Source organism: Microcebus murinus, chromosome 7 (assembly GCF_040939455.1).
Source record: "Microcebus murinus isolate Inina chromosome 7, M.murinus_Inina_mat1.0, whole genome shotgun sequence".
NCBI lineage: Eukaryota > Metazoa > Chordata > Mammalia > Primates > Cheirogaleidae > Microcebus > Microcebus murinus.
The window spans coordinates 17,409,674-17,433,091 of record NC_134110.1 but is presented as its reverse complement, the minus strand read 5'-3'; the positions used below and the strand labels follow the sequence as shown (position 1 = coordinate 17,433,091).

Below are 23,418 nucleotides of genomic sequence, written 5' to 3'. Positions count from 1 at the left end.
ACACCACTGCACACTGGGAATTGAATAGGTAGAGGGCTGTCTTTAAGGGGGGTGTCACCTTTAAGGGGAGTGTATGCAAGGATTAGATTTACAAAGTGCCCTGCTCCCCACCCCCAGCTCCTCTTTATCTGTGAAGAGCCAGCCCCTCTGAGCAGAGCCCTGGTCCCTCCCCCAGAACTATATATCACAATTAGGGGCTCTTGTGTCATTGGTTTGATCTTTTCCAGGACTCACTCAGAGGACTGAAGGTCTAACTACCATTGGTTTAACTGCTTATTTAATAAATCACACTATTTTTCTGATTAAATATCTTATCAGTAAACAGTCACCATTTGAATTCTCAATATACTAAAAAGTCATTTTTCCAAAGGGGAGAAATTAAAATAATATTCAGTATAAAAAATTCTAATACATAGGCAGATACCTTATTTATCTCTAAAACCTTAGCCCCCAAGGCTAGGTGATCACAAATAGAGCATTATAATTATTATACCCTCAACATATACACAGTGCTTACAAATCACTAAGAAAATCTCAAAGTACCTCATTAGGAGAATAGACAAAAAGCCTAAAAAGGCAATTCATAAAGAAAAATACAAGTAACTGGTAAACGAAAGATAGTCAACCTTTGTGGTAATTGAAGAAAATATAAAACACAGGAAGGTAAATATCATGATAGAAAGTCAACAAGCAGAAGTTCCAGGGATTGCAAAACAAATACGAGAATGTGTATGGCATTCTGCTCTTGGGGCCACAGTGTGATTTGATAAAAGGGCATGGATGTAGCGGCAGAAAGGTCAGGGTCCCAATACCAGCTCCACCGGCTACTGGCTGGGGGACTTGTAGTAACTCCCTCATAAGCATGTTGGGAGCACCTGGTGACAATGGACATTTCTAGCCTAACCTGTAGTAGGTTTTCATGGAAGCTCAGGTTCCTTTTCTCTCCTCTTCTCCACCTGCTGCTGCAAATGTAGGTTTTACCACAGCCTTTAAGAACTGGTCCATTTGCCCTCTGGGGAAGCCCCAGCCCATAGTAACTGGCAGACACCTGCCTCAGTGCCTTTGAGGAAGATCAAACTGGCTGTGACCTCTGGAGAACGCAGGAGCTTGCAAACAACAGGACCAGGGTCGCTGCGCTGGAGGCAGCTGCGTTGCCATGCAGTTACCTGGCGCTTACAGAAAGCTCCTGCAACTCTTGAACCCAGCAGGTACATTTCTATTCTCACTTTCTTCTTCTTAAGCAACATTTTTTTTTCTAAGCGAAACAAACACAAATGGCTAACCAAGAGCTTTGTTTGGAAACGGCTGGGAGGAGATAATAAGCCCAGAATTGCTTTGGCTTCTCAGTGGCTTCTGCGCGCACCCCATTAAAGAGCTGCTCACATGGCCTGGCGTCCTCTGGAGCTCAGCTCAGGAGGGTGATGGGAGGAGACCACGTTGCCTCGGAAACTGGAGTTGGACACTGCAGTCGCTGGGCGGGATTCGGATTTGGGGATGGTGAGAGCGTCTAGCAGGTGTGGTCTGAGTTCCAACTGAGTTGCTAGCCTAGACGTGGAAGCTCTGTCTGTTTCTGCACGCATATGGGGGGGGGGATAATAGTATCCCTTCTCGGGCCTGAGGGAGGTTCAAATGTAAGAAAGTTTTATATGAACAAACCCTTTATGAGGAATTTTAAAGGTTTCGGGATCTGTCTTTGTCCATAGTGCCTGTAATGTCAAAAACACCAATAGTATTTCTTGGTATTAAACTCCCTTGAAATCAATGACACATGCCAGTTACATACCAAACACTGCAGTTCTGCCTTGCACTGGTAGCTAGTGTCTCACCAAGGTGCCATGCTCACTTGAATGGGAGACTAGAGAAAGCCCAGGGCAGTAGGTTCTTTTCAAACATTACTCATGATAGTTCTTGCCGTACACCCCGAAGCACATATTTTGATTATGCTTTACTCCCTAAGTGTCATGCTGGCCTCGTTTCATGCCCTCCCAGATGGGCTCAGCCCCGCTTCGCTCGGCCTTGCCTCTTGCCTGGTGGAGGGGTCTAGCTCTCACTTCCTCGGGCTCCCCCAGCCTCCCCTGTGGTGTGGATTGGGCTTTGGCATGGCTGCTGTTGTGTCCATTGAGGTAGGGGCTGCAGAGGCTCCAGGGGTCAGGTCAACCCTCGCAGGACCTGGGTAGGCTGTGGCTTTTCTCTCCACTTGCAGGCGAGGCTTGGCCTCTGGCCTCCCTGGAGGGGGCAGATAGCACAACCCAGAAAGGAGGTTTGCCCAGTGAAAGAGGGAGATGGAATGACCCCCTTCCCACAGACAGTCTACAGCAGGTCAGTCCCATAAGCTCTGTCTGGGAGACTTCCCCTGGCCAGCCAACTGCCCCGTTTTGTTGCAAAGCTGCAGCCAGCTTAGAACACACCACCTCACCTTTGCTTCCCCTCTTTCTCATGCTCCTCCCTGACCCCCACTCTTGTTGCCCTGGAGTTGCACCTCCCCATACAGCCTCAGCCCAGGAGCTTCACTTCAGACCCTTGTTTTCTAGGGAACCGGGGCTAAAACACGTGTGTTCAGAGTGAACAAGAGCTTCGATAATCTCTATGAAGTATTGCAAAGATGTCATGCAGAACTGGTCCAGTTTAGAACTGCATCGCCTTTGGAAGCCCAAAACTGGGGGTCTCTGTTCTCTCCCCTGAGGGCTCAGAGCTTAGAACACAGTTTACAAGTATTAATAGTTGTTGAATGTTAGCATGAGCCTTGTTTAAATCAGGAGCTCATATAATTTTAATCAACTCTTTTCAACTGTGCATACTCAGTAAAATGTTTAATAATTGGGTAAAAGGGGACAAAATTAGTCTCTCTTGTATGATTGGTTTTTTCCCTTTTTTATCATAAAAAGTTCCACAGATTTTTGATTTCCTGTTGGTGGCCCTTTCATACATGTCTTTTTTCCTAAGGACATAACTGTTCTCATTTTATTGCTAGCTTTCTTGGTCTGTGTTTTATTGACATCTGTTTTGAGCTAATCTTTATTTCCAAGATAAGAGTTGAAATTCTGCAATCTGCTTTCTATGGCTCAATCTATCTTGTGCTTGACGCTAGAAAGGAAGACAGATTTAAGGCACACGCCTTCTGTGCCAACTTTAAAGTTTGTCACTAAACTCTCATTTCTGGAAAGTGTGGTTATAGAGTATCACTCCCACTGCCTTAGAAACAGAACTGAGGAACTTGGCGTAGTCTCCAGTCACCATACATGCAGTTGTCGAAAAGTTCCATTTTTAACCCCATTTGCATTAATATCACAGTGGGTCTCTCTGCTTCCCTTCTCTTTCGAGGGGCCATTACCACGGGGCCTTTCCCCAAACTCTTTCTAGTTCAAAAATAATAATAATAAAAAAAGAGGTATGTTATTCCCACTTACTTCTGTGAGGGGTACAACCAGTTGCCACTGTGCATGACTATGAATCACAGTATTGTTTGGACTGATCTTTATCTACTGAGAGCAAACATAACAAAAAGATAAAGTCTCCCTCGTATTGAAGTTTTGCAAATAAAATACCAAATATGAATGGAAGTGGAAATGACAAGTAGAGAAGAGGGAGAGGAAGAGCTCTTCTAAAACCCCTTTCTCAGGTTCGTCCTTGGTCAGCATTTAGCAGCAAAAGTGTGCCTGGATGTTCGTGCTGCCTGCACAGCTCCGAGTTCTGGCAACCAGATCTGCCCCAGGATATATGAGTGCATTGAATTTCTAAGCAATTTGACTTTGTTACTTATTTCCAGAAACATATCATGTTCAAAAACATGTCTGTACAGGTCTCCATTTGGTCTCCCCCCCCAACATTTTACAGAATTCTGATCATGCTACATACATAACTTGTTATTTTTTTGTTACTTGTATCACAAGAACATTTCAATGCCATTAAATATCCTTTGTGAGCAGCATTTTATATGTTTTTATGATACTTCACCAAGTACCATGATTTATTTAAGCACCCCTCAATTGTTGGATATGTAGTTTGTTTTCTATTTTTTGCTATTATAAATGGACAGCTTAGTACGGAAGGCTTTCTCCTAAATTTAATGTTATTTCTTTGAGATTGTTCTCCAGAAGTTAAATTTCTGGGACAAAGAAGAGGTGGAAACAACAAATTTCCCTGCTTTTGATACATATTGCCAATTTGCCTTTCGAAATAGTTGAACCAATTTATAGTCTCGCCAGGAGCAGGTGGGCACCCTGATGTACTGGTTCTAGGTAAGGTGGGTGATGCTTTTCTGGATTTGCATTGCGATCATTTCCAATGACGATGAACGCTTTTCCAAACGTTTGTGTACTAGTGTGCTTTTTCTTTTGAAAATTGCCCTTTCTGTCTATCTTAAGAAGTCTCTAGTCTTGTTATCAAGCTGGTAAGTGTTCCATATATGTATCTAAAAATATTTTATGTATGAAGTGTAAAATATAGATATAATAATCCTTTATGTGTCATAGTTCCTATACATAATTTTTCTGGCCTGCTATTGGGCTTTTGATTTTTTTAAAAAAATAATCTTAAATTTTCCCTCCAGAGTTTTGATAATTATTTCCTTTTTAAAAAAATTCCCTGTTTGCTTATGATTTGATTTTCTTCATAATCTGGCCTTTTGGTTTTTTTAGTATAATCTATTTTTTTATAAATTGCTAACAAATTGCTCAAAAACAAAGACAGAATCAAAATGCTAAAAGATGTTGTAGACTTCTATTTCCAACCAAGCAGAAGACCAAGTATCTTGAAATCTCCTTCCCACAGAAAATAATTTAAAATGTTGGTTGAAATATTGATAGCCAAAGAAGCAAATGGAATAGTGATACCAGTTTTGATTTAGGGAATTTGCTGAGTTTGTGAAGCCCACCTAGGGAAAAGAGTTCCCTAGCAGACCTTATCACCCTGGGATCTCAGAGGCACCAAAGGGTAGAAAAAGACACAGAAAAGGCTGTGCAACTGGAACACCCAAAGCAAGTGGTTAAAAATAAGTCCAATAATATCAGTAGTTTCAATCAAGGCAAATAGACTCATTGCTCCTCTTGAAAGGGTGATTGTCATATTGGATGTTTTCTTCCAAATGTATTTGCTATAGTGCTAGGCATATTTCTTTCTTTCTTTTTTAAAATTTTTGTAGAGACAGGGTCTTGCTATATTGCCCAGGCTGGTCTGAAACTCCTGGCTTTAAGCAATCCTCCTGCTTGAGCCTCCCAAAGCCCTGGGCTTATAGGCATGAGCCACTGCACCCAGACCAGGCATATTTCATTTATCCCCCAGATCCATTTTCTACTCTTCTGCACCCCATAGACTCCCTTGCCTATGGCTTACAGTTGCGCTCAGCCAAGAGGAAACTCCAGCAGGAAAGTAGAAGGAGGGAGGAGATGATTATCTATGAGTTAGTTATTCTTCAGCAGCCAACATGCCTTAAGGCCACAGTTCACCAACAGAAAGCTGTTGTGGGTATATTCACATCAGGCAGTTTGCTCTCTGCTTACCTGTGGAACACTACTTGCCCCAGGGACCTGAACCATCCTTTGTGGCTTTGTTACCCTCTTCTCATATCTTTATAAATAGTCTATTTATTAAAGCCTCCTTGGGTATCCTAGCTTAATTGTGCTATCTGTTTCTTGCTAGAACCGACTTTTATAACTATACATAAGAAAGATAACTAAAACATAAGAAAACAGAAAAGTTAAAAATAGTTTAGAAAAGGTATACTTGGTAAATAACAAGAAGAAAGCTGTTGCAGGTATATTGACATCAGACAAACAGAAATATTATGGCAAAAAACATTATTAGAGCTTTGTATGTAGCTTCATGTATGTATCAGTGTGTAGAGGGTCCATCATATTGATCAAAAGTTTGGTTCATTTCTGAAAGTTTCACTTCTAATCTTTTATGTAATTTATAGCATAGCCTTAAAGGATATAAAGCAAAAACGTGTTGCAACTACAAAGAGAAAAAGACAAACTCATATGCAGGGAGGGGATTTAGCATACCGCCAATCCATTTGATAGATAAAACAGAAAAAAGTCTGGAAGGATGGAATATGCAAATATCACAATTAACAATTTAGGTCAAATGAACATGTTGGAACACCACGCCCAACAACAGAAGAATACACTGGCTCTTCAAGCACAAACGAAAGATTTATGAAAATTGGACACATAGTGAGCCATTTAACAAGGTTCAATGTGTTTCCAAGGATTGGTAGCACATAAACCCTGTTCTTTGACATTACACTCAAGTTTGAAATCAAAATCAAAAGGATAACTAGGAAATGCCCATACATTTGAAAAGTGTAAGACACCGTTGAATAACTCATGTATCAAAGGAAAAATCGTAATTTATATTACAAAATATTTAATACTGAATTATAATGAAAATACTCCATATCCAAGTAAGGGAAATGCTGCTCTAAAGTAATGGTGAGAGAGAAACTTAAGGCTCTCACTACGTTTGTTAGAAAAGAGAAAAGTCTGGAAATTAATGTGCTTAGTATCCAACTTAAGATGACAGAAAAAGACTAATGACATAAACTCAATGCAAAAAGAAGGAATTTTTAAAATAGAAGAAATTAATAAAGTAGAAAACAGACATATGTAGAGAATATCAATAAAGCCATAAGTTAGTTCTTTGAAGAAACTAATGAAGTCGATATAGAGGTATATAAGAAGACCAATCAAGGAAAAAGCTGAGAATATATCATTTCAGGAATGAAAAGAACATTATTATAGGTCCTAGTATCACTATTATTATGAGGATATTATAAACTTTTGACCAAAAAATGAAATTTTAAGTGAAATGAACAAATTTCAAGAAAAAATACAATTTAGCAAAATTGATACAAGTTGAAGTAAAAATTAAAATGGTCCTATTGAGAAAATTGATTCTATAATTTAAAAGAAAACTCAAGGCCAGACAGATTCACTGGCAAATTCTGCTAAACATTTAAATAGAAGAAATAATGTCCATGTTCCATAAACTCTTATAGACGGTAGAGAAAGAGGGAAGCTGTCCCCAATTAGTTTAATGAAGCCAATATCTCCTTGATAACAGGTCCCAATAGCACATTATGAGAATGGAGAATTTTCAGCCAATCTCACTCAAGAACATAAATACAAAAATTTTAAGTCCAATATCAACAAACTAAATCCAACAGTATTAAAAGTATTAAAAAGGTAATATACTCTGTTCCTCTTTTCCTGCTTTACTTTAGATTAATCAAACATTTTTCAATATTCCATTTCATTTCCTCTATTAGCTTTTAGCTGTACTTGGGATGGTTGCTCTAGGGATTACAATATGCATCCTTAATTTATTACAGTTTACTTACAATTAACGTTGAATGGCTTTGCACTTCACAAAGGTAGGAAGCTAATAACAGTGTAGTTCCATCCCTCTACTCCCTCTTTTGTGCCATAGTAGTGTTATTTTACATTATAAATTCCATATTAACAGTAATATTATTTTTTGCTTTAAGCAGTCTTTTAAAGAAATTAAGAAAAAAACTAGTCTTCTTTGTTTCCCTACATATTTACCATTTCTGGTGTTCTTTATTCTTTCCTGTAGATTTGAATTTTCATCTGGTATCATTTTCCCTTAGCCTGAAAAACTTCCTATACCATTTCTTGTCATGCCAGTCTGCTGGCAGTGAATTTGCTAAGCTTTGATTTATTTGAAAAATGTCTTTATTTCATCCCTTTTCTGAATGGCTTTTTGCCTGGATATAGAATTCTGATTTGGGTTTTTTTTTTTTTTTTAATTTCAGTACTTTAAAGATACTACTTTTCTTCTGACCTTCATTGGTCCTGATGGGAAGTATCTACTTTTGCCATATAAATGTTATTTATTAATACATCTGAGCCAGCTGATAATGTTACGTATGAGAACATTTTCTTTCTCACACTGTTTGCAAGCTAGCAAGTTTGCTGTATACAAAACAAATAAAAAGTGTATCTCCATATTCCTGGAACACACACGCAACTTCTAATCAGCTTTTGAGGACCTCATTGCTAAATAAGAAAGGATCACCAGGCATCTGAGGAAATTAACCAGCATCGTAGCAGGAGCAGACTCTAGGCAAGAACACACTCACAGGCAGAAGGAGCCACTGGGCAGCAAAAGAAAACGTCTAAAAAGCTGTGATTGGTATCCTCTGGGAAGATAAGAGAAAATATTTCACCCAGGAGATGAGGCCAGGGCGCTGCGTTTTTAAAAAGAACGTCAGCAGCAGATAAGTTAGAAGATAAACTTGAGGAAATCTCCCAGAAAATGAAATGGGGGTGGTGGGAAGACACTAAATATTGATGCAGTAAGAAGTTGTGTTAGAAGAATACTGGTGGGATGGGGAGCAATGTGTGTACAGGATGTTGGAAGAGAACTGAATTCTCAACTTTATAGATCAATGTCTAAAATCAAGAACCTAGGACATAGCTTATGAGTATTTTTATCTAGCAACGCAGGGGTAAATGCTGGAAAAATCAGCTCAAAGTATTAAAAGAGGCTGTTATGGAACCAAGGAAGGGACTCCAAGAGGTAGAGAGGAATGCTGTCTTTGTTATAGACCTTATAGTATTGACTTTTCAAACTATTAATACTTGGAAAAAACAGAAAAATCTTAAAAGATGATACTCTGTGTTCCCTGTCTATCCTTATATTAATATATACCATTAAGAAAAGTGCCACGTTGTACATTGTTGTACAGAGTTCTTTACTGAATGTATATTTCTACGTTTCACTCGAATAAAAATTGGAGCTTAGGGATTCCTAGATCCTTTGCCTGGCACTTAAGATACCATCTTTCCAGGTTTTCATAGCCACAGGAGCACAGGGAAGACTCTTCCATTTCTTCTTTCTTATACCTGAGATTCTGAGGGTTTTTGTGTGCATGTATGTGTGTACATGTGTGTACATGTTGTGTGCACACACCTGCATATATGTGCATACATGAATGCGAGCGTACATGTGGAACACACACATGTGTCCTCTTCTGTATCCTCCTTTCCAAGCCATTTCCTAAATTTCCTTTATCTTCCTCCCTCTTACTTTCCATAATGTGGACTTAAAGGGCATTTTTTATTATATGTTAAATTTAATGAGTAAAGATTGCTATTTCTGTATGTGTGTTTATATATATATACACACAGTATTTATAATATACACATACACACAATATTTTAGTAACAGCTTTGTTGAGATATAATTCATATACCATAAAATTCAAACTTTTAAAGTATTCTTATGTATTTTTATAAATAGATGGAGGCCAGTCTTTTTTATTCCTTCCACCTAAACCTTTGCATAACTTAAACACAGCCCTTGGGTGACTTGTTCCCTGGACCTCAAAAGGGAGAAACTTCCACCAGAGTGTTAGACTGAAGGAAATGTATTTACTTGATTTTCCAGGCTTCTTTGTTAACTATGTTTCAACTAAACAATTTCTTCCTGCGTATTTTAAGTATGGGGGTGCGAGGGGGAGAATTAATAAACTCTTTATTGTTAATAACTTCTCTCATGGCCAAGAAAACCCAGGGATTCAAATGTATTAGCTCAGAGTCCTTAATCTAACAGAATTTGCCCCTCACCCCTACCTGCTGTGTCTCCGATTGTAAGTTCCCCTCTCAAGGATTTTTAATGCTTAATTCAAAATGCCGGGCAGAGAAAAGCTTCATTACTGCTGGTACTTTCCTATCGGCAAATGCAACCTTAGTCTTCCCTTAATTCTGGTTCTTTCTTTGCATAATAGGAATAATCCTGTTTGTTCATTATGAATTTCATTCATTGAGGGGAAATGCTGCATTGAAGATAGTGAATGATGATAAAGCCATTTATTGGCAGCCTCAGATGGCATTAGCCATGGATTATCCTCTGCCTCTCACAATGACAATCGCCTGCCCTTTGCTGTTGACATCTGGAGGCAGCTTGCTGGCAGAGCTGGCCCCAAATGTTTAAGCAGGTGGATTTGTGGTTCTTTCTTCTACAGGCTCAGGAATCTAGTGGTGCAAAAGCTAAAGAATTTGGATTTGGGTATCTTTTAGACCTCCCTCCAGGAAACTAAGAAATTCATATAGTACTAGCTGGCTTTTTATAATAGTAAACTTGAGCAGGCTTGCTGAGTATTGTGAATGGCAAATAATACATTCTTATTAAATGCTTTGTCTGAAGCAGGGCCAACATTCTGCAATCCTCCTGCCTCTAGGTGGCAGTTCTACTGAGTGTGGACTCTGTTCTGGCCAGGGTGGCCAGGACATGGTCTGCCTTCTCTTCTTCCTTGGTTCTTCTCTATCCACATGTCTCATCTTCCCAATGACAGTGCAGCTTCTAGGGAGTGCCCAGTGTGTGTGGGGGGGGGGGCGGGGGCGGTGCTGGCCCAGGCAAGCCTGTCCTGGCGTGCGTGCTGGTGCCGTGGGTGGTGGGTCATGCTGACTGGAAGAGAGGAGCAGGGTCCCTCTGAAGATCAGAGCCCCAGAACAGCTCATCCCTGTGTGTCTCTGCCTTAGTCTGCTGTGCCGAGTCACTGGTATCTGACTCTTCTGCCTCAGTTAACCCAGGGCTGGGGTTTACGGAAGGGACCGTGTACAGGGTGTGATTCTTGGAAGGGAACTCATTCACCCAGGTGACATGTGGTCATTCACCTGGATATTTTGGGATCAAGCCTCATGGAATGCCAAACACTGGCGGGGTCATTTGGCATTATGTGTGCAGAGCTTTAACCATGTCTTCTTCTCTGACCCAGTAGTTTCACTCTGGGGACTCTATTAGGAGAAAGTAGTCCAGACTGCATCAAATGATATTTCTGGCAGATTTATGTATTTTGAAAAAGGGAACTGGAATAAATGTTCTGTCATAACCTGTCACGAGAGACTGGTTAAATAAATGGTTGCATTCTTGGAGTAAAATGTTTTGCTGTCAAAAATATTATGCTTTAAGGTAACAATTCATTCAGCAAAAATTTATTCAGCACCTACTGTGTGCCTGAAATTTGCTACACTCTAAAGCTAATGCACCAAATAAAAAAGACACATTCCCTGCCCATGTAATGCTTCTAGTCTGATGAAGGGAGAGAAATCAATGAACAGGTAAATAAATAAGATAACTTCTGAATGTGATTAACATGATAACATGCTAAGTTGGGAGAAAAAAGAGAAAACAGTGAGCCATGTTTTCAACAAAAAATACACATGCATAGAAAATAGCCCAAATAGGCTGGGCACAGTGGCGCACGCCTATAATCCTAGCACTCTGGGAGGCCGAGGCGGGAGGATCACTTGAGGGCAGGAGTTTGAGATCAGCCTGAGCAAGAGTGAGACCCCATCTATACTAAAAATAGAAAAAAATATCCAGGCAACTGAAAATAGAAACAAAAATAGCCAGGCATGGCAGTAAGCACCTGTAGTCCCAGCTACTCAGGAGGCTGAGGCAAGAGGATCTCATGAGGCCTGGAGTTTGAAGTTGCTGTGAGCTAGGCTGATGCCATGGCACTCACTCTAGGCAACAGAGTAAGATACTGTCTCAAAAGAAAGAAAAAAAAACACAAATAGAAATATGCCAAAAGAGGTGATTTTTATTTTCTTCTTTATATGTTTCAGTATTTAATAATTTTTCTTCTATCATAACTAGGGAAGAAATAACTTTAAAAAAGAATCATGCTTTAGATTTATGCATAGACTTTATGCCATAGGTACAGAATACTTATTTTTATATCTTCTGAAGGCAGAGAAACCTAAGTGGCTCCCTTGGTAGAGGATGTTAAAAGAGCATTTATGTACAAGAAAAAGGAGATAAATGTATCCAAAATTTCCATTGTCTAAAGCCTAACCTTAGGTCAAGTTTTGCAAATCTCCGCTATCCAGGCAGGGAAGGTTTCCTTTTGGGGCACACAGGAAGGGGCTGCTTCTTGCCCACTGCCCCTCCTGCCTGCTCTTTTGTGGATCTCCTAACTCTCAGTTCCACAGTCGTCTGCTCAGGGCCTGGCCCTTGGTAGGTGCTCATGAATATCTTGCAGGTGGAGAAAAAGAACAAAAATATAAACCAGGTGTGAGCAAAACACCTCTGCATTCCACTTGTCCTTGCTATATGAATGTGGCTAAGATCTGCTTTTATGCGTCTTGGAAGTGTTGCTACTTGTTCCCAGCAAATGTTTTTGGTAAATTTCCAACTTTTTAAATTGATTCAAATTTTATCAGATCAGAATGTTTCCTTGCTCTTAATCCTGTGAAAAGACGTTCAACTTCTCACATAATAAGAGAAATGCAAAGTTAACCTCTCCTAATTATCAGATTGACAAGCCCAGCCATAGTTCCAGGCTGTGAGAGAGCACACTCCCTTTCACACCCAGTTCTACTTCTAGGATGTAGCCTACAGTGATACGTACACACATATGAAACGATATGTGCATTTGATTTTACTTAACAAAACACTCATGTAGCAGCTCCTATATGCCATAAATGCTTTACCATCATTAAGTCATTTAATCTCCCAAACAACTCCGTGAAGTAGATTTATTATTACCCCTACTTTACAGATGCGGAAACTGAAGAACAGAGATTGAGTGATCTGCCCAAGAGTCACACAGCTAGTAGGGAGCAGAGCCAGGATTCAGACCGTGTTGCTCCAGGACCCTTGCTCTGCCCGCCTCACCCAGTCCCTCCTTGTGTGACCAAAGCCATAGCACTGTTTGTACAGTCACATGCCACAAAATGATATTTCTGTCCACAGTGGACTACATATTCAACAGTGGCAACAGTGGTCCTATAAGATTATAATACTGTATTTTTACTGTATTGTTTCTATGTTTAGATACACACTATTGTGTTACAGTTGCCTACGGTATTCAGTATAGTAACATCCTGTACAGGTTTGTAACCTAGGAGCAATAGGCTACACCACACCAGTCTAGGTGCGTAGCAGCCTGTACCATCTGGGTTTGTGTAAGTGCACTCTGTGATGTTGGTACAACACTCAGACAACTTGTTTGCACAATGATGAAATCACTTACCAATGCGTTTCTCATAATGTATCCCCATCACTAAGTGACACATGACTGTCATTGCACAAGTTTGGAAACAACCTAAACACCCATCAATAGGGGATTGTTTAAGCAGATGATGCTGCATCTACCCAATGCACTCGTGAAACATCACTAAGATACATTGTTAATGGAAAAAGCAAGGTATAGAAAGTGCCAGCAGGTGTGTTAATAAAGGGAACAGGGGGAAAAAAAAGTTCATATTTCCTTGAGTAAGAATATAACATCTCTGAAAGGGTACACAAGAAACAGGTAACCCCATGGTTGCCCATGGGGAGGGGGACGGTGACGAGGGCAGGGGGTGGGAGGGAAACTTCCATTGGCTCCCTTATATACTTTTGGATTGAATTGGATTGGATTTTGAGCCATCCTGATCGGTTACTTATTCAGAAACATAAATCAAAGCCCCAAGTACCACTGCTTTTTAATGTTTTTTCTTTGACCTTGCAACCACTTTGTTCATAGATTTCAAAAATTAAACTTAAAACTTTTTTAAGTTCATATATGTGAACAGGTATTATGTGTTTGTAGTTTAAAAGAAAGTCCCAGGGGAATATAATGGCAATGAAGTCTTTTCTTCCATTCCTGAGTTCCAGCCTCCCCTCTTCACCAAGGCTGCCCTGCTGGCTCCCTGGGAATTCTTCCTGCTGCCTCTCCCTGTGCACGGGTACTCTACTTACCCTGTGCGGAGCAGTTCCTTGTGTGTCCTTCCAAAACTATATCTGAAAAAATAAAAATCTAATTTTAGTGACTAGGCTTTTTGTGGGTGTTTTTGGAGAGTTGAAATAAATTCCAGCTCAAACGATGGCTTACAGAGCCCGTGGTCCCTGTCCTGTAGTCATTATACTCCACCTTATCTCAGCTCATCACTGGGTGGGTGAAGTGCTCTGAGTCCTTTGTGATTTGAAATGAGGCTTTAATTGGATCCTAAGGAGTTGAGAACGGGATCAAGGTTCATCACCAGTGACTGTTGTCTGCACCTGCGACCGCATAGAGCCCTTCTTATGTTGCCATGGTCACATGTGGAGCCTGGGTTAGGAGCTGTGTAGGGGGGTGAGCTGCTGTGTGTCAAGGTGGGGAAGCTGCGACCTTGGGGTCACATGTGGCCTTCCGGATCCTTGGATGCAGCCTTTTGATTGAATCCAAATTTTACAGAACAAATCTTTTTAATAAAGGATTCAAATAGTCCCCTCAGGAATGTTTTGCCAAATTGAAGAGCCTTGCCTACATCCTTTATTCCTAGCCAGTCTGAGAGAGGCTTGGGCAATACAGGGTCTGATTGAGGCAGCTTGGGGGCCTGTAGGCTTTTGGGACCCAGTACTTAGCCAGCTAGGGCGACTGTGTGCCACATTGTGTAACCGGGTCAAAGTCAAACACCACTTAGAACAGTATGAGAGTTTGGCCTTGTGAGCTGCAGGGCCAGTCCTGCCTGTCTCCCACCTGCCCACGTGGCCAGAACGACATGGGTCCCAGCCCACGTGCTTGTGCATGGTGACAAGCAGGAGCTCCTGTTCTGGGATTTAGAAAGGACAAGAGATTCCCAGAATTGGAACAAAAGATGAATTTGTACTGGTGGAACTGCCCACATTGCAGAAACAGGACCTAGGCAGGTATGTAAAGACAGATGACCTGCCATTCAGAGCAAAGAGGTGGAGTAGCTAGCGTGAGCAGAGGGAAGTGACAGTAAAAACACAATAAATACCCAAGAATCAGAGCAGTATTTCTCCTTGCCCAAAGCATCCTGATTGCCAAGAAACCCAGTGACAGAAAAGGAAGAGGAAGTCAGGGATTTTTCCGGCCAACAGGGACATGAAGCTGGCAAAGGCACTGTCCCTAGCTCGGGTCCCAGCAGCCAGTCATGAGGGCCCATTGAGGGGGCTCACAGCTGGTATGCATGTGTCTCCTGTTGGCCAGTCCAGTTATAAATAAGCACTGACAGGCTGGGTGGCAGGAAGTCCCATCAGCATGAGCAGCGTGTCCTCAGGCAGGTCACACTGGACCTTGTCCCCCTCATCTGTACAAGGCACCGACCTTCTAAACACAGTTCCCCTGCTCTGAATCTGGGGACACTATAGTAAGAAAAAAAGCTGAAATCAGTGGCCTACAGCTGCACCAACCTGCAAATACGTGTTACTCACTTGTATAGATGCTCCTCAACAACTCATCTTAAGTTGAAAATACTGTAAGTTGACTTATTTCAATGGTATTTTCAACTTTGGATGGGTTTGTCCAAATGGAATCTCGAGGAGCACACTGAACGTGCATTGCTTTCACACCATCATAAGGTTGAAAAGTTGTGAGTCGAAGTGTCCTAAGTTGGAGACAATCTGTAATGTGTTTTATAACATCAGGAATTCAACTGGAAATTGCAGGATAGGTTTTGCACTTCTCTGTACATCTGTTTACATCTGAGAACACCTAGCCACACGGACCATCAATTCTAGGCAGAAGCACTCAGTGGAGCAGGGTCCCTGCTGCCCCATCCTGGTGGGCTGCTCTCCTGCCAGCCCTGCCCTCCCCAGGCCTGGCTGTCTTTCATCTCTCCCAGAGTCTGGCTGGGTTCTCCCTCCACCCAGCCTCTGTAGACATTTGAGTTTGGACAGCACTGCTACCCGCTGGAACTTCCCACCTGCCCTGAGCTGGCTGCAAAGGAGAGAGGCCCAGAATGAGTCTTCCCATGGTCCCGTAGCAGGGTTCCTTGGTGCAACACAGTCATCACATTTGGAGGCTTTGGGACAAGGGTTCTGCCCAGGCCTGGCACTGGATCTACCCACTGGGTATCACAAGAGGGGAAGGCAGGTGTCGCCACCCATGGGGGAGGCAGCAGCAAGGGAGGCTTCAGTGAGGCCAGGGAGCAGAGGACAGTCTCCAGGACAGTAGAGAGTCTGGCTTGGGCTGACTCCATCCCAGCAGGGACAGGAAGAGCAGAGAAGCATCAGCTTACAGGAATAAGACCCCCCTGGAGGAGGCAGCATATGGCCTGGGCAATAGGTTTATACCTGGTCAGCAAGTAACCAGGAAATGAAGGTGGAAGGTCAGAGCCTAGTTGTGAGAGGAGGAGCCAGGTAGCCCCTGACAATTCTGTGAGTGACAGAGTCCTTTGCACAGGCAAAGGAGGCGACAGGTACATCAAGTGTTTCTCAAGGTGACTCTGGGTTTGGTGCCTTCCAGGGAAGTTGAAAGAATGGAGCCTCATTTTGTATGGCACGGCGGAGCACCCGTACCACACCTTCAGCTCCCATCAGTCCCGCTCCCGGATGCTGGAGCTCTCAACCCCGGAGCTGGAGCCATCCAAGGCTGCTCTGCCACCATCCCAGGTCGAGGTTCCCGAGGACGAAGAAGATTACACAGGTAATGAACCTGAAGCCAGAGGAGAGGGCCTCTGCAAGTTTGTTTTTCCACTGTAGCTCTTGAAATATGGGGCTGTCCCTGGCAGAAGGTGGGGGTTATGGTTCTGTCTTCTCTTGCCTCGAGTCCTAATAATGATGGTAATTTGCACTCACACAGCTCCCTCCACCCAAGGCTCTCCTAATACTTTACAGACCAGTAAGTATGCTTCAAACCAGTAAGTATTCTCCAAGCTTCGCAGGCTGGGAAAGCAAGGTCCTATGTGCCCAACCAGAAGCAGGACTTGCCCCTGGTTAAACAGCCGGCTCCAGGAGCACCCCCTTTTCCTCAAAGGCCCCCACTCATGGCTCAGCCTCCTGACTCTCTCGGGTCCGTCCACTTTCAGTCCTTGTGGCCAGGATGTGGGAAGGACAAGGTTACTCACAGAGCCCAGGAAGGTTGGGTTCAGTGAGCCCAGTCAGGAGAGGAGGTGGCCGCAGAGATCCCAGCCACCCGGAGGACCAATGGAAGACCCAGGAAAGAGTCTCAAGAGACAACATAAGTAGACACTGATGCTGCCCAAAAAAGTCTTAAAATTCTACAGCACGTAAAGACACCTTGTCCAAATCCTTTTTCTCCAACCACCCATTGCCAAGGTGGCCGCTGGCTCTGGGCCACCAGCTTATGTTGCAAGGTGGCCGAGAGCCATGGCAGCCCAGAGAGGGCTTGGGACATCTCCAGCCGCTGAGCCGGGCACGGTTTTATTAGTGCGTTAGGTTGGAAGCTGTTCCTTTCCCTCTGAGGCATCCAACAGCGATTTGTTCAAAATGGGGTGTTTCTGGTTGGGCATATTTTCCTTAGCTAAATATTACAGTTACTTGATAAATGATGGGTGATATCGAAGAATATTGAGGATTTGAGTTATCTAATATCTTCTGAAAAAAAAATAACAAAATGGAGAATTCTACCAATACAAATCAAACATAAATTATGGTTGATTCCATTTTAAATTTCTCCTACTATTCCTTTAAAATGGAGCATTGAATTATGTATGGACTAATCTGCTCTGTTTCCCCTTGTGATTTATAAACTGTGGCAAGATTCAGTAATTATTAATAAAGGACTGATTTTTTTTTTCTTAAAATCTGCTGCTTACTTCAGCTTTGCACACTTGCTATAATTCTGTTCTGCAGTCCGAATCAGCCAGCCTCTCCCGAGCATGGCCCAGATGGACAGAGGGGGTCTCCATGGGAATGAGATACATCCCCAGCCCTCAGGGACACTCTGCAGTCTCAGGGGCAAGCGGGACAGGCAGACCAGGATGTCAGGGAGAGCCTGTTCAGAGACCGGGACAGAGTGAAGAGGGGCCAGCAGCAAAGGGTGCCATGGTGTGGAAGGCAAAGGACGAAGGAGGAGAGCAACCTTGGAGTCCATGGCAAAGCCAAGGGGGCCGTGGGATGGGGCACCCAGAATGTGGGGAGCTGGCCATGGGCATGGTGTTCTGGGCGTGATGGGCCACTGGACCCTGTGGATAAGAGAGCAATTGCAGAGAAATGGAGGAGGTACAAGAGGAAAGTCCAGGAAATACTCACAGACAGCAATAGTCCCAGGATGGCAGCAGGCAAGATCACCTGCTGAGAGGGAGGACTGGGGACCAGGGTCCAGTGGGGAGAAAGGGCCGTAGCCTCAGGGGCCAGGGCAGGGTACCAGGAAGACATCAGTGCCACAGTACTGGAGGTGGACAGCTATGTGGTGCTGGCCACCCCACTGGGTCACAAGTGCAACTGGAGGCCACCCCAGGGGCCCAACACGATGTTGGATTGAGGAGCAGACCCGGGGCTGGTCCTGCCCAGAGACTCGGATCAGCAGATCTGGGGTGCTCAGGAGTCTGCACCTATAGCAAGCACTCGAGGTGGCGTGGGACTGGGGAGCTGGCAGACGCAGAAACCAGCAAGGATGAGGGCAGGAGGCTCGCAGGGGCTCAGGTTCCTATAAGAGAGTGGCCGAGAGGCCAGGATGCAGGGAAGCCTGGGTCTCAGGAAAGAAGCAGTCATTAAGCAAAAGAAACTGAGTGGGCTGAGGACAGCTCGGGACAGTGCTGTCATCCGTGCAGGGCTGCAGGGGAGCTGGGAGCCCAGGCGGTGTTGTCTGGCAGCCAGGGTGCCAGGACAGGGTACGGGGGAGTTGATTCACAGGCTGCGAGGCCTGTCCGGAGCAGGACGGTGTGGAGTCGTAGATTCAGCAGGTCCTCACTCACTCAACAGACAAGGGGAGGGGCCCAGAAGCGTTAAGAAACTTGAGATCACACAGCAATCAGGAAAAAGACCACACTTGTAATGAGAGTGGTCTGTGACTCTCCTTGGCACCTCTCGTCCGCAGTCAACCCGCTCCGCTCTTGTGTGCCACTCCGCGTGGTCCAGGAGTGTTACGGTGAGGTGCCAGCACACTTTTCTTGGAAAAAAAAGATGGTGATACAAAACCCTGCTCTTCCGTCAGCACTTGGTCTGAACACAAAGCCCACCAAGGACTCCCGGGTTGCTTTCTAACACTCATTTGTTTGGGGTTTTTTTTTTTTATCCTGGATTTGCTCCACAAAGGATGTAAGGTGGGGTTTTCAAGTAAACCTGTGTCGGTCTTAACCCCATGAAGAGAGGGATCGGCGTCAGCCAGCGCGTTGGTCGTGTTCCTAGGGCTCCCCTTGTCTTGGAGCCTTGTACTGGGAGTTATGGAAAGCGACCTGGGAAGTGAGTGGGTCAGGGAGGAACTTTCACGGTTATTGGGGAAAGAGGAAAAGCAGATGTAAGTACAAACTGCAACATAAATAATATGCTCACCCAGAGAATGAGTTCCAGCTGTACCAGAACATTCTTAGGGTGATAGAGTGATTGGGACAAGATGGCCAGCCAGGTGGATTTAATTCAAGAACACTTCATGGGAGAGATGAATCTTGATATTTGGCTTTTAAGCACAATTCAGGCAGAGAGCTGTGCTGGGGAGGTCTGTTTACAGATGCTTATCTGGGTATCCTCAGCTCTTGGTTGGGGTCTTAGCCTGGCCCGTGGGTGACCTTCTTGCCGTGTGGAGGTTCTGCAGCCCTTACTGTTGAGTGCCCCCTAGCCTTGCGTGGGGCTCCCCTTGGGATTATTGATTAAATTTTCCACTGCAGAGAGGCCGGGGCAGGGGGTGAAGTCCATACACCATGGGCCAGTGGCTAGAAGCACCACACCAGTCCCCTCCCCAAGGCTGAGGCCTCCTGGGACATCCTGGAACATTCCCTCTTGTAGATGGTGAGGACATCCACATCTGCACTGTTCCTGTTCCCACCCACTCTCTTCTCGTCTGTACACTCCCTGTTCAGCCACTCAGCAGATATTTATTGAGCACCTGCTCTGAGCCAAACGCCATTCCAGGTGCTGGGAACATAGCAGGGAACACACTGGACCAAATCCTGCCTGCCTGGAGCTCCCATCTCCTGCGCCCGGACAGAGTGAGGAAATTGGTCTGTCACTTCCCCGTCCCACCCCACCCTGCTCTTCTTAAGATTGAGGACAGTGTTCACTTTATCAAGAAAACAGACTTGCTGCCTCCCTGGGCCTCAGGAGGGAAGCCCTGTGTCCCTGCATCAGCAAGGCCACCTCTGGGCAGGCCTCAGCTGGTGGGAGGCAGGGGTGCAGCACCCAAACTCATGTGTCGGCTCCATGAGTCCTTAGAGACAGCAGTACAATGCAGCAAGGGTTTCTAAGGCTACCCTCAGAGATGGCCTGGGATGAGGTGGGCAAGGAATCCAATCAGATGAGAACTGACTCCAAGATAGTGAAACAGCCTGGAGCTGAGGGAGCAGGTGTTGCCTCAGCCACTGGCTTTGGAAATGGCAGGTAGTGTCACCCAAGACGCCAGCACCGCCCAGGAGCTGCATCCAGGGCGTCCTTCAAGGCAAACTCAGCTTGAGGGAGGTTAGTGGTGTGGCCCCACAGCACAAACCTGGGAATACACAATGGCGAGCCTTCGGGAAGGAAACTGAATGCACCGGGTCTGATGCTGGGAGGGGCAGGCGCCTCTTTAAGGCGAATGAAGAGGGCTTTGTGCGCTTCAGCAAAGCCCCATTGTGGGCAGCAGAGAATGAGGACTTTTGTCTCTCCCTCAAGTCCCCACCAAATGTGGGTGGCCAGCAGATTAACTCCTCTTTGCTTTGGAACTCACTCCCCACCCCGAAGCCCCCAGTGACAACTGACACCTTGGAGAAAATTTTTTCTTCCCCAAACTCAAAAGCGGTAGTATTCCCCTCTCAGTCCTCCCTGCGTCTCCTCAGAACAATCCGGGAGGTTTTCCTGGGCCACTTCCCCAGTGCAGGAGGGACGAGTGGGCGGATAGGCAGGGAGTCCCACCCCAGTGCCGGGGAGTGTGTCACTTCTGCAGACATGCCCCGCCCCGCTCTGCCCCAGCCAAGGGCTCATCTCTGAGGCCTACCTGGGAAGGATCTAGAAGGGTGAGGCACACAGGCTCTCAGAGTTGGGATTTGGGGCCCAGCCCTGAGGGCCGGAGAGTGGGAGCCAGAAGCAGGCGTGCTGAAAGGGGCGCAGCCATGCATGGAAAGCATCAGCAGCAGGTGGCATTGCCAGCCTGTCTCTGCCCACCCCAGACCTGCCTGGCTACAGCCACACGGGGTAGTCCTGAACCCGTTGCACATCCATCCTCATTCCCAGCACAGCGGCACGTGGGGAGTTTTCTCCCCTCTTCCTGCCTAATCCGTGTTTGCTCATCGCAGCTTCCCTAACACCATGAACACCCCCTGTTGCGATGCTCCGACCTTCACACTGGAAATCAAAAGTGCCAGCTCGTCTCAGCATGAGCCTCTGGTGCTGGTGAATAAACCGAACAGAGTTCTTCAGAGCTTCTGTGCCCCGACACCTCTCCTCCAGGCCCTCACAATCCCCCTCTCCCCACTGATCTGGGTCCTGCATCTGCCCCGGGTGCTGGCTTGCTCTGCTATCCAGAGCATTCAGACTCCCTGCCACTGGAGCCCACTGAGGCTCAGCTCTGGGGGAGACGGAATTCCCCAGCAGGGCCCGCCACTCCCTAGGGCCTGCTGAGCTGCGACATCCAGATGAGGGGACCCATGGGATTGCATTTGATCGAGACGGCGTCTCTCTGGATGAAAGGCAATGCTTGTGTCTTTAAGGTGCGTGCCATCCGGAGTGTGGTAACAAGGGCTGTGACGGCCCCAACGCAGACCAGTGCTTGAACTGCGTCCACTTCAGCCTGGGGAACCTCAAGACCAGCAGGTACTGCGTGTCCTGGAGCCCTTGAGCATGCCGCTAAGGCAGCCTGTTTTGAGTTATGTTCTTAGCCCCTCCACGACCCGATGCCCCAATTAGGAATTAATGTAACACCCCAGAAAACATCACATTGTGATTAACTTCTTTGGACTTTTAAAATTTTTAGTAGCTTTGCATTCTAATCACACAAGTAATATCTATTACGGAGAAATCAGAAGCCATGGCACTGTGGCGTCCAGGCTTATAAACCTTTTTCTGTCCACGTTGTTAGACAGAAATGGATCACGCTGAGCACACCAAGGCTGCCCCATGGGGACTGCAGACAAACCGGATTCGAGAGCCCAGGACTGTTGGCCTCACTGGGCCAGCTGGGGGGACATAGCTCTCGCACAGGCTATGCACTCCTGTGTGGCCTTGTCATCTAGCCCTGAGCTCTGTGCCCTGAACTCCTCCAGCTCCTGGCATCACCACTTTCTCAAATTCTCTCCCTGGGCAGTCTTGCAGCTGCTGTCTTGTCCATTCATGCATTTCACAAACTTTCCTGAGCACCTACCATGTGCTACACATGGCAGGCCCAGGAGGCCAAGGTGACAGGGCACTGCTGGGTGTCCTAGAGGCCTGGGTGACGGATGCACCTGCAAGTTGCTGGCGCAGTCCCACGAGGACCCTAGCACGGGCGTGGCCCGGCACGGTGCAGCAGGGTGCCCACGTGGCTCTCATGGTATCCTAGAGTTCCCAACGTGCACTCAACCTGCCACGTTGCAAAAGCAGTCCCCCTGCTGGCTTTCTCACTGCCCGTGAGACACTGTGGGTTTTGCCAGAGTCAAAAGTTCTGAAAGTCAAATGCCAACATCACGGTGCTTGTGGGAAGCCACACACAGCTTCAGGACTTCCTACTGGGCCCGCTTTGAAACGAAAGGACTCCCAGGCTATTATCCACGTCCTTGATTTCACAACTGCTCTCACTGAGACAGGCGACAGTAAGGGTTTGCCATTCCCCCCTGGGCCCTTTGCTGACTCAGGGTGGCGCTGCAGGGCGGGTGTGGGGCTGAGCTGAGTTGGCAAGGCCCTGCAGGTCCTCACCCGTTCCTGCTCCTGCTCCCACAGGAAGTGCGTGAGTGTGTGCCCCTTGGGCTACTTTGGGGACACAGCAGCAAGACGCTGTCGCCGGTGCCACAAGGGGTGTGAGACCTGCTCCAGCAGGAGCCCCACGCAGTGCCTGTCTTGCCGCCGTGGGTTCTATCACCACCAGGAGATGAACACCTGCGTGACCCTCTGTCCTGCAGGATTCTATGCCGATGAGAGTAAGTGGCATGTCCCTGGGTACAAGAACTGATGGGCCAGCTCTCCTGTCTCTGGGCTGGTGTCCCCTCTACTGGGAGAATTTCCTGGCCCTCTGCTTCCTGTACTGTGTTGTTCCGAGTAAGGACCCTTAACAGGGGAGGGAGGGGGAGACGGTGAAGTCCAAGCTCTCAGGCCTGTTGGCTAACAGCATTTCATCCGCAGACCTGGCCAGGAGCAGGTCAAAGTGATGCTGAAATGAGTCCTGACAGTCCGGGGGATTTCACACATCGGCAAGTCCATGTCCACTATTGAGAGTGGGCAGAGAGATGGCTCAGGGCTGCCGTTCTTGGGCTCAGTCTGATTTGAGATACCAGAAGACGATGTCCTGCTGTCTGTCCTGTAATGTCTCCTCCAGGAAACACTATGCTGTCAGCTTCTCTGTAACGCAGGGCGTGTGCACTGGGCGGGGATCAGGCATTCCACGGGAGCTTGTGGAAC

At 45.7% G+C, this 23,418-nt stretch overlaps 1 protein-coding gene across 2 annotated transcripts in view; it reads left to right on the top strand.

The window, feature by feature from the left end:
- PCSK6 (proprotein convertase subtilisin/kexin type 6) overlaps window positions 1-23,418 on the top strand; it is a 165,857-nt gene that overhangs the window by 127,056 nt on the left and 15,383 nt on the right. Inside the window, exons 14-17 of one of the 2 annotated variants that reach the window (XM_012764589.3) lie at window positions 16,205-16,384; window positions 16,541-16,579; window positions 21,540-21,642; window positions 22,744-22,940. In XM_012764589.3, coding sequence (XP_012620043.2) covers window positions 16,205-16,384; window positions 16,541-16,579; window positions 21,540-21,642; window positions 22,744-22,940 — 519 coding nt within the window. The remainder of the gene's footprint in view (window positions 1-16,204; window positions 16,385-16,540; window positions 16,580-21,539; window positions 21,643-22,743; window positions 22,941-23,418) is intronic. The other variant, XM_076004820.1, reaches the window with a different exon arrangement.